This window comes from Lygodium microphyllum, chromosome 14, assembly GCF_053477565.2.
Source record: "Lygodium microphyllum isolate KBCC chromosome 14, Lygodium_microphyllum_v1.1.10, whole genome shotgun sequence".
Taxonomy (NCBI): domain Eukaryota; kingdom Viridiplantae; phylum Streptophyta; class Polypodiopsida; order Schizaeales; family Lygodiaceae; genus Lygodium; species Lygodium microphyllum.
Genome location: NC_141148.1, coordinates 65,159,898 through 65,171,961, shown reverse-complemented (window position 1 = coordinate 65,171,961; position 12,064 = coordinate 65,159,898). Strand labels below are relative to the sequence as shown.

Genomic DNA, 12,064 nt, shown 5'->3' with positions numbered 1-12,064 from the left:
GGGCAAGATGGACAAAATGAAGGTTATGGGCTTTAATGGAGACAAAACTTGAGTTACTTTTGGAGAATAGGGTTTCTTTTCTCTCTCTTAAAGCTTGCTTTCATGGATTCCATGGAAATACCCTGCTCCTACCTTGATTCTATGGCTTTTATCTTGCAAAGGCACTCCATAACAAGCTTCTTTATCAACTAAGCTTGCCAACAAGCACCATTTACGGTGGTTTTCTTGATGGTATTCCTTGTCAGTGTTTTCACAAAGATTTGCATGATAAATGGTTTTGCTGATGGTTTTCCCTATCAGTGTTTTCACAAAGATTTGCATGCCATCATGTAGGTGCAGAACGAGATGCAAGGTGCTTTCTTTCTAGATATTAAAGTCACAAGCTTGCAGCCATCCTCCAAATGCTAAAAGCATCGCCATGTGACGAGCACACAAAAATTATAATGTGCACTTCTATGGTGTCTAATCAACTACATGTTAGAGAGATTCTAACTACAAATTCTATGCTCAAAACTACTGAGAAGCACTTTTCCCTTCCTTCAGAGCCTTCACCTTCTTAGGAAGAAGGGTGGCATGAATATTTAGCACAACACCTCCATCGGCGATTACCACATTTCCTAGCAGTTTGCACAACTCCTTGTCATTTCTCATAGCCAACTGGATGTGGCCAGGGATAATTCTTGTCTTCTTGTTGTCGTGTGTTGCATTACTTGCAAGATCCAGCACCTCAACTGTAAGGTATTCCATCATAACGGCCATGTAGATAGGAGTCCTAGCCCCCACACGCTCAGCATAGTTGCCTTTCTTTTTGGACATTGTAGTTAGCAAAAGCGTGTGGCCATCCTACAATGGCTTCCCAGCAAAGATTAGCCTCTATTGATTAGGGGGGATTCCTTCCTTATCTTGGATAAGGCATTGACATTATCAATGGTGTCTGAGATTTCAAGTTTGAGAGTTATAGTCTTACTAGTAATGAGGGTTTTGAAAGTTTTGGAGAACATTGGAAATTTCTAGATTTCTTCACTCATTTCAAGGGGCTTTTGATCTTTTATCACTCGTGGAGCATCTTCATAACCATGGCTTCAAACATTGGCCATCATTGAAGCTACATTTAAGGGATTTGGAATCTTTTTGGTCATGGGAAGGGATGGATAGCATAGGCTTCAAATGTTCTTGAAATTGTTAGACTTTTCTTCAATTTTGGAGTCTTCAATCATTCTTGGATTACCTATTACCATTCTACAAGACATTTCATTAAAATGGAAGGGTATTTTGGCTACATTCAATTAATCGTGGCTCAATGGAGTACCTATGGAGCTTGAAGGAGAAAAGCATGCTACAAGGAGTTTAATCCAACATGGAACAAGCTTATAATGGATAATCTTGGTCTATTTGAGGGTGAATCAAAGACATTCTTGTTAAAGGGTTATTCATCAACAATATACTTCAACTCCAAGTACAATAGGTATTCTCAATCTGATTTTAATCACTCTTGAATATCCTATTGCTGAGCTTATCTAATTGATGGAAAGAGAGGCTAAATTGATAAGAAATTTATCCATATTCCTAAATGCATTACATGATCATTCCCTAGAGCTTTCATAGATGGTAATGATTATCAAACCACTTTGATTTCATTGCCATATAATCATACCTCAAGCTTCCAATTTCTCATCTAATATTCCCTAACCTTGACATTGCCTTGTTTGATTGTTGTCTCAAATGTCATAGAAAATTTGTGCCCAACGGTAAGTGGAAAAATTTGTAATGTAGTGAGTCATTTCTGAAGGTATTTCCTACCTACTTCCGTTTCATTTTTCAGCTCATTTCACTTAGTTCATGTATATCATGAAATGGATACTAAATTTGTTTCAATCCATGCATTTCATGATGTTTTATTAGCCTAGTATTGATCTACCATGTCATTTCCCACGAGGAAAAGTGGATGCTAGGTGAGTTGGTAGGACAATAGTGAGGTCCCTCCCCTACTGACGAGGACCTTGAAGGGGAGCACAAACTAGCTTGAGAGAGAAGTCAATGATTGAAGTACTTCAATTTAGCATTGAAGACTTTGGCAGTATATGCAAACATGGATTCATTGTTGGATCAATTTTCTATAGTTAGAGCTAGATCAGTCAACTTGTTTTGGTTTTTGTAGAGATTATTTTTAGTACTTGCAGGTGTATTCAATTCTTTTCTAGGCCTACAATGGTGGGGCATGTGTAATATTGATGTTACATATAAAAAATTGACCGAAATAGGGTACTTATAGGGTGTAGGGAACCGCAAACAACCACTGAAAATTGAAGAAATTGAACCATTTTCAACATTTGATAGCTCATTGGAAAGGAGACATCCTTAGCTTTGAATAGAGCCAAAAATTTCATCATTTGGATCATTGAAGCTCAATATATTTGAGTTTTATTGCTGTTGTATACTTAGAACAGATCATCACGTATGGCCAAAAACAAGAAAAAGGATCCCATTATGGATACTATCAATGAAGATTTAATGGATTACTAGTAGGAAAGAGAGCATGAAGCTTCCCAAGAAGCTATTTACCATGTGAACCATGATAATGAGGAGATGAAAATGAGTTCAACTCATGTTGCAGTCAACAATCAAGTGAATGGGGTTGGCACAACTCATGGATATATGGATTCTAATAGCTTTTAACAACTATCCAATGATATAAGGGATATGAAATCGGGCATTGACAAACTTGTGGCTCTCTTAAGCAAGAGAATATTACCTATAGTAGTCCCAAGTGTTCCAAGCCCTCCCATTGTTGAGGAGCAGCCAAGGATCACAACACCTAAGGTTGTGGGGCACTATGAGGTTGGAGAACCATTTAGAGCTCAACCCTCTCAATTTTAGCCTCATTATTAGCCAAAGGCCTACACAAGCTCTCATGGTCAAGACCCATAAGAGAGGATCTACGCTAACTCTAATCATGATGAAGACACACATGGTTATGATCCTTGCTATAAGTCTTTTTATGTTCCTATCCCTAAACCTATTCATGAAGAGAAGTTTGAAGAAAAATATCATATCATGCTCAAGCAAGTGGAGGTAATATTTCTCATGGACAGCACCATTATAATGGACACATGCATGTCAATTCAACCCCAAATTCTTATGGGCAGCGATAGCATGTCAACAATAATCATTCTTATAATCAACCTTCTGAGCAAAATCCTCATTGTAATTAGTTTTGGCCTCATCAAATTAGTGGGCAGCAACAACCACAAATAAATGCCACAACAAGTATTCAATCTCATGTGTATGGACAACATCAAGGAGTATGTGGACAACCATATGTTATGGGTAATTCTTTCTCTTAGCCATAAGGACAATATAATCATCCACAAGGATTTGGAAATCCTCATGGATAGCAACAACCATATGCTCATGGAACATGGGGCAATGATACTCAAATGAAAAATTCATTTGGTGCAAATACTTATGGGAAACAACACTATAATGGTCAATCTCATCAATTTGAGAGAGAGAATACAAGGAGAAGATTACCATTTCTAATTTCAAGGGTGATAATACTATAAAAATATGGATCTAGAACATGGCTTGAGGTGGAAGCTATGGAGGTTGGAAGAGAAAGAGTGAGTTCATGAAGACACTGACATGGCTGACTGTTACACAAGTGAATTAGGTTCCAAGATGGAAGTTTGAACTCATAAACACAGTCTTGTGTATAGATTGACAATGACATAGAGACTTTACTAAAAGACAAAAGTACTATGACATTGCATTAGAAAAGAGAGAAATTACAATGCTTTATAGGAAACTGGATGGTAGCACTTCTCTTACTGCGCTTATGGGATTCTAGTCATGAGTCCACACTACTCCTTCCAAAGAGACTAAAGTAGATGTGATTGCAAACATCTCAACACCCCTCCTCAATCACAACCAGAAGTACAAAGTATGTAGAGGATTTAGTGAAAGCAACACTTGCAAAGTGTGGGCTCAGGACTAGAATCCCATAAGCACAGTAAGAGAAGTGCTACCATCCAGTTTTCTATAAAGCATTGTACTTGCTCTCTTTTCTAATGCAATGCCATAGTACTTTTGTCTTTCAGTAAAGTCTCTATGTCATTGTCAGTCTATACACGAGATTGTGTTTATGAGTCCAAGCTTCCATCTTGGAACCTAATTCACTTGTGTAACAGTTAGTCATGTCAGTGTCTTCATGAACTCACTCTTTCTCTTCCAGCCTCCATAGCTTCCACCTCAAACCATGTTCTAGATCCATGTTTTTACATGGTATCAGAGCCATAGTGAGCATGGCATACATTAGTTCAGATCAGTAAACCCCCCTTCCTACCTCTCTCCAACTCTACTCAGCTCAAGTCCAACCAATGAGTTCATTTCCTTACTCTATCTTCATCAACCTTCCATGGTAGCCATAGCCAGGCAGTACCAACCTTGCTTGGAGCCCTTATATCTCCACATCCGGTCCATATTAGCTCACAATTCCTTCTGGGGACTTGTTTCTTTGCTCAAGGTGCTGGTTCTTGGTACCTCAAAGTGCAACATTGGCCATCATATACTTTAGCATTGTTGAAATTTTGTCACACTGTCCAGAACTGTGCCCGTGCTGATTGTATGCCCTGATCTCTCTCCACGCAATGCGATGTTGATCACCATCATAGGGCATTGATAGGCCATGAAGTAAGCTTCATTTCTATTAAAAAATGGTTCTGATACCATGTAAAGACATGGATCTAGAGCATGGTTTGATGGGAAGCTATGGAGGTTGGAGTGAGTTCATGAAGACACTAGCATGACTGACTGTTACACAAGTGAATTAGGTTCCAAGATGGAAGCTTGGACTCATAAACACAATCTTGTGTATAGACTAACAATGACACAAAGACTTTATTGAAATACAAAAGCACTATAATATTGCATTAGAAAAGAGAGCAAGTACAATGCTTTATAGGAAATTGGATGGTAGCACTTCTCTTACTATGCTTATGGGATTCTAGTCTTGAGCTCACACTGCTCCTTCCAAAGAGATTGAAGTAGGTGTGATTGAAAATATCTCAACAAATCCTAGATCTAGAAATGCTAAGGTCAAGTTTGTAGCCTACACTTGGAGGGATATGCAAACAGTTGAAATGTATTTCTCTTTGTATCCTCGATCAAAAAAATGCTAAGGTCAAGTTTGCAACCCTACACTTGGAGGGATATGCACACACTTGGTGATGATACATGTGAATGATCAGTCATGAGTTCCTAACATGGAAAGCATTAAAGAGAGCAATGATCCAAGTATTTGTATGTCCTATCAAAAAAGAGAGGCTGGAAAAGAAGTGGTATGCTCTTGAACAAAGGGGATTATTAGTTAGTCTAGACTATTCTAATCAATTCCTTAATCTCTCTATGTATGTTGATGAGGTATCCGACAATGCCAAGCTGAATAAATACATATTTGGGCTTGAATCTTCTCTATCTTTGGAAGTGGGAGCCATGAAACCTTCCTCCTTACAAGCAGCCATACAATTAGCTAGAAGGTATGGGTGAAAGTACAAGAATTTTCAGCCAAGAATAGGGCACCAATCCATTAGGGCAGCTACTAATTTTGGGTAGACAAAGACTAATTTTCACAAGGAGGAAAGTAATCAAATAACTATAGCAAGATCCGTTCATTTCCTATAATTTATGGTTTAAAGCATGACACTAATTTCAGGTTTAATGTTGAAATAGATCAGATGGAAAAAGGACTGAAATTAGTGGGAAAATTTCAACTCTTTTGGTGCAAGGCAAACATGTTTCCAATGACAAGCTGAAGGACATGTACACAAATTGACTATGCTTCAAATGTGGAGAGAAATGGTCTACCAATCATAAGGCAAAATGAAAATCCAAGAATATCAAGGTAAACATGATCTTTGAGGAAGATTCGGATGTTGAAGCAAATGAATGCAATGCATTTAAGCTTGAGAGCCCATCCATTCTTGAAGAGATGCATGACCATGAAGAGGATAATGATGAGGAGTTTTATGATCCCATGGATGGTTTTCCATTCGACTCGGGTGTATATTATATGGATGATCCATGGATTGATCTAGATTCCTTGAAGCTATGTTCTATTTCCCATGACGCATGGAATGGTTCCAAAGGGGATAATACCCTATGCTTTAGATAGATTTGTGATCGAGATACCACCAAATATGTATGAAGGAGGGAGATGAATACAAAACAACTTTTAGGACTAAAAGGAGACTATATTATTTTATGGTTATGCCCTTTTGTCTTTCTAATGCTTTAGCCACATTTCAAGCATTGATAAATAAAATATTTCGGCCCCTCTTGTTTAAGATAGTTTTGTTCTTCTTTGATGATATATTGATTTATAGTAAGATCAAAGAGGAGCATTTACAACATGGTAAAGAGGTGTTTGACATCTTAAGGAAGCAAAAATTGTTTGCCAAAGCATATAAATGCACATTCATGGCCAAAGAAGTAGAGCATTTAGGGCATATTGTTAGGGAAAATGGTATCAAGGTTGATCCAAAGAAGGTCCAATATGTTAAGGATTGTCCTACACCAACAAATACAACATCATTGGGTTCTCTTGGATTATCTTCTTTCTACCAAAGGTTCGTAAAGAATTATGTGCATGTGGTTGCCCATTGACCGATAGGTTAAAGAAAGAAGCTTTCTTTTGGGATGAAATAATTGACAAAAGCTTCAATGAGCTGAAGCAACTCCTCATTTCAGCACCTATATTGGCCCACCTCGACTTCTCTAAGGTCTTTATATGTATGAAAATGCTAGTGGAAAAGGATTGGGGGTTGTTTTAGCCCAAGAACATGTTGTCATAGCCTATGACAGTAGGAAATTCGATGAAAAAGAAAGGCAAATGCATGTATATGAGCAAGAGATGTTGGCTATATTACATGCAGTGAAAAAGTGGCATCATTATCTTTATGGGAGTCACTTTAAGGTGAAAAGTGATCTAGGGTGTTGAAATACTTTCTTTCTCAACCCAACGTGTCTCTTGAACAAAGAAGATGGTTGGAAACCCTTCAATCTTATGATTTTGAGATTGCATATATGGTTGGAAAAGACAATACAGTGGTGGATGTGCTCTCTAGGATGTGGGCTTGTGTAATATCCCTCGCCTGCTCTGCATAGAAACCCCCTCTTTAATAATTAAAATAATTCGATTTAAAAAAAACTCTCCCCCCTGTTGATGCCGCCAATTGGCGGAGGGAGGGGGAGTTGGAGAATGTGACGTTGATGGTAGAATTGAAGACGAGGATGACGATCATGATGTGGACGATGATGATGTTGATGGGGAGAGGGGCACATGTGTGGCACCTCCCCCCCCCCTCCCCCTCACTATCTCTTTCCCCCCTCCTAATAATACTCTTCTCCAACTATAAGACCCCCCCATCGTAAGGAAAGAGGGAGGCCTTGATGCCTAGGCATGCTAAAGGGAGAGAGAGAGAGAGAGAGAGAGAGAGAGAGAGAGAGAGAGAGAGAGAGAGAGAGAGAGAGAGAGAGAGAGAGAGAGAGAGAGAGAGACCCTTCTAAAGAAGATTCTCTTTCTCTTCCCCTCCTTAGAGGGTGACCACACACACTCATTTTCCTCCCCTTTTCTTCTGAGGTTATTTGCTATCCCAGAAGCTCAATTTCCCCCTCCAAATTGGCCCCGCTATTTGAGTAAGAGACTACCGAAAACTCGTGGGAATCATGCCTAAAAGAGAGGAAGGTCGAGAATGGCCCCCAAGCGGAGAATGTCACGTGCTGATGGCAATCCCACAACAAGTAATGAAGCCTCGGGCGAGGGCATCACTGCTAATCCAATTGTGATACCGGTCATAAGTAATGAATTTCCAAATTAATAAGATTCTGCTTTGATTTGTACATGAGATACGTTAGGCCCCATACTATGCCACATGAGAATAGGTCATCGAAAGCGATAGGTTTCATCTCATATATTCGAAAGATGGATTTTGCAAAGCATGAATATCAAGAGAAGTAAAGTGCATCTAGATACTATGCGACAAACTTGTACATAGCATAAATAGTATATAAGATTCCAAGGTATTGTTGACTCTCCTTTTCTTGAAAATAATAGATATGTATTTCACTACACTAAAAGTATGTTGTAGCTTGCACGCTTGATGGATTGCATGGTAAGTAATCTAGCCTAGAGGAAGTTCAATCTCAAAACTCTAAGATCTTTGCCCAAGCTCTCGCTAATATCATGAACTATTAGTTTATTGGGATCTTGATGATGTGCGTAGTTTAGACAAACAACGTTCATAAGGATTAAAACTAAGATGCCTTGAGATCCGTTCGATAGCTACTATGTTTATCAATCTGATTTGGGGTTGGGCTAGATGTAAACAATAAATCTAGGGTAAATGAAGAGCTCAAGCATTAGGAAACCCTAAGTCAAAGGAAAGACCAATGCTTTTGTACTTGTTGGGAAAGACCAATCCAATTTCGGGTTGGGCTAGATGCAAACAACAACTCCAGGGAAAATGAAGAGCTCAAGGATTAGAAAACCCTAAGTCAAAGGAAAGACCAATGCTTTTGTACTTGTTGGGAAGAAGGCTGGGTTATCAATCAAACCTTAACATATGCCTTAGCCAAAAGAAGAAAGTGTTAAGTAAATTTTACATAGAATCTCTCTTTGATCCCAAGGGGGAGAGCAGATATGTGATGAAAAGATTATCACGTCTATTCTTGCATTGTTTGGGAAGAATACAATTGGTTTTGTTGGTTGATCGGACAACACCCTAAATGCTTTTGCATTCAACTGATTGTTGGATTGTCATTTGGATGATTATTCCAAGTGCTTGTGATTGATGGTAAATGCATGGCAGGGGTCTGTGATGACAAGTTGCCATGGGAATAAAGGAATGTTTTCTGAAAGATGATATTAGGCCTGAATGCCTTGTTTGTGCTTGATTCTTAAAGGGTATAATTAAGGAAAGGTTCTTTGCATGGGTGGATCATCTCCAAGATTGCATTGCGGATTAACTCAAAAAGGACACTACTTGTTTCACGGGTCGAAGGTCAAGTGGTGAAAAGGCCAACCATGGAAATGGTGTTTCACTCCTAGGTTGCCTGTGGGCTAAGTGGAGTTTTGGACACCCTTTGCCAGCTCAAAACGGAGTTGAAGACGGCCGTGGACCCAACATCTGTGGCGTTAGAAGATTGTATTCTAGATAAAGGATGGAATTTGTGGTGCCATGTGATTTGGACCAGTTACTTCTACAAAGGCATAAGGGATACATAATTTCTCCTATATGGGTAGGAAACAAAGATTAACTTGAAGATAAGTTAAGGAACTTGTTTTTCAAAAGGGAAACTTGCCCTATTTTCATGTCTATGCTATAAATTATGCGAACAAACCTTGTTTCCTAAAAGGTTTAATTAAGGAAGGTGATTTTAAATGTCACACATAAATGTGATAGGACCTAATTAGATAACTAAAGAATGCCTATTAAGGGAAGCAAGTGGGCCTATCTGTTATTAGGTTAGAACTTCGATTCATATCATTTTAGGGGACCAGAATGGGACTATGTCCTACAAGTAGAGAGGTTGAGTGGCGCATCCCTCTCGTTTCCCATTATATCTGAACCAAGTGTGGAGTGGATCTGCTTCGGCTTGGGTATCTCTGCGTAAAGTAGAATGTCCAGGTGCCAAACACTAGAATGTTGTTAAGAGACCTTGACTATTAGAAACCCAAATTCAAGTTGAGATCCCAATGGGTTTGGCCGCGAACGTTCCATTGTGACTCGAGAAAACCTAGGTGACAAACCTCGAGAAACCCTAAGTGACAAACCCCGTAATATTCCATGGGAGTCCCAGGCGGTGTCGCTTAGATTCCACTAAAAACGTGCCCGGGGCGAGCATGTTATAGCTTGCAATGTATTTACCGTCTCTACTATATATAAGGATTGGATAAATGACATACAATAATAACATTTGATGGAGGAGCATGTTACCACAATAGTGCAGAAATTACAACAAGAAGAGTACCCAAACTTCAAATGGCATAATGGACTTTTATGGTATAAAGGGAAGGTGTACTTGATCCCTCAAAGTGATTTTAGGCTGAAAGTCCTTCAAATCAACATTGCAACAAAGACACAAATTTTAGCCAAAAGCAAGTAGCTAACCAATTCATGGAAGGAGTATTCAAGCTTCATGGAATGCCTTTGAGGATTCTATCAGATAAAGATACTAGATTCATGGAAAATTTTTGGAAGAGTTTGTTTGCTTTTGTGGGCATTACTCTCACTTCAAGTACTACTTGCCACCCTCTAACTAATGGCCAAATCGAGAGGGTTAACCATTGGGTAGAAGTCTGCTTGAGACACTTTTGTCATGACACTCAATCCTCTTGGGATATTTGGTTGCAACGCTGAATTTTATTACATCAATACATATCATATGAGTGTTGGTATGGTTCCATTTGAGGCATTCTATGGATACAAGGTTCAAATTCCTTTAGCCATGTTTCATGAAGAGGTAAATCCACAAGTAAAGGATGAGCTAGAGAGAACGGAGATGCTTATGAAGCAATATAAAGAGAATATAAGGAAGGCACAATATGTCATGAAATCCTATGCTGATAATAGGAGGAGGCACATGAAATTTGATGTTGGAGATTGGGTCTTTTTGAAAGTTCCCAAGTCTCATTATGTTTCTCTCAAAGGAGGGCATAACAAGTTGTCTCACAAGTTTTATGCCCCATAATTGGGGTTGGAAAGGATTGGAGAGCTTGCATGTAAGCTCCAATTACCTTCTACTACCCACATACATAATATATTTCATGTATCATAATTGGATAAATATGTTGGGCCAGATATACAGGTTATTGAATCTTCCACCACTTGATGAAGAAGGGCTTATTGTCTATGAACCTAAGAAAATCATTGAAAAGCGTGAGAAGGTTCTTAGGAACCAAACACTTACTGAATTTTTGATCAAATGGAAGGGGATACCTATGGAAGAGTCCATTTAGCAACCCTCTTCATATTTGGATACTTTTCTATGGCTCTTGCAGGAAGAACTATGACAATCTGTGTAGGAACAACTTGCTGTATAAAAATAGTGACATGAATTAAGTTGCCTTAACGACATCAAAAAGGGGTTTTGATGGTATGGCCTAATGCTTGGGTTGTATAATTAATTTTTATGCCTCAAACACTCAATTTGGACACTCTCGACAAAAGTTATGGCAATTTTGCAAATCCAACCCTGTTTGGACAGCAAGCAGTCATTTCACTGTTTCAGGTTCATTATGAGATTTCTTCATGGACAGTGCTTCCACTTGCTTATGGATATTCATCGACATGATTTGCTTCATTAATGACTTGTCTATCACCCCATTATCTTCAATTTTGAGGACAAAACCATCTTTGGGAAGGGATGACTTGTAATGAAGCAAATTAGCCACATTAGTTCACTTACCTTTACTAAAATAAAGCATGTAAATACCTTAGCCATGATGGTACTAGGGTTTACTATAAAAAGGAAAGATGTGCTAATGTAGGGATCTTTTTGACACCTACACTAATTTTTGGGAGATCTCTTGTCCATCACCGTCTTAAGGTGAGTACCAAGCTTTTCTTCTTGTATCTTGATTTCAACTTCCATGGCTATGTTGTGCTATAGTATAATGGAAGATGTTTATGGCATGGCCATGATTGAAGCATTTCATGTTATTTCCTAATATTTTCTTAGTCTAGTTCATTGGTTTTCTTGTTGTTTTCCGTGGCAAAATAGGCCTTCTTTACAAGATGTCACTAAGGTTGAAATTTGAATACGTTGAAGATGTTGACTTGACCAAGGGTATTGCTACCGATATAGTAGTGAATGATGTAGTATCAGAGGATGAGAATGATACATATTCTTACTTGATGATGAAAATATGCAAGAGGCAATAAAGGTGTATAGCGATGAGACTATGATTGGACATGCAGATGTTATAATGACTTAGGATGTAGAACAACTAGATGCTTTGATTGAGAAAGTAATTGACATATTGTTTGTGGGTATACAAGGTGTGCAT

At 38.6% G+C, this 12,064-nt stretch overlaps 1 protein-coding gene across 1 annotated transcript; it reads right to left on the bottom strand.

Annotated features, from left to right (window-relative positions):
• Positions 1 to 513: 513 nt before the first annotated feature.
• Positions 514 to 816, bottom strand: LOC148025676 (uncharacterized). Its single transcript, XM_087692003.1, has one exon. The coding sequence runs from the start codon at positions 814 to 816 to the stop codon at positions 514 to 516; it is 303 nt and encodes a 100-aa protein (XP_087548129.1).
• Between the last annotated feature and the right edge of the window lie 11,248 nt (positions 817 to 12,064).

Excerpts from the sequence above, each read along its gene's own strand:
- LOC148025676 (XM_087692003.1), bottom strand. The coding sequence starts at position 816 with ATGTCCAAAAAGAAAGGCAACTATGCTGAGCGTGTGGGGGCTAGGACT.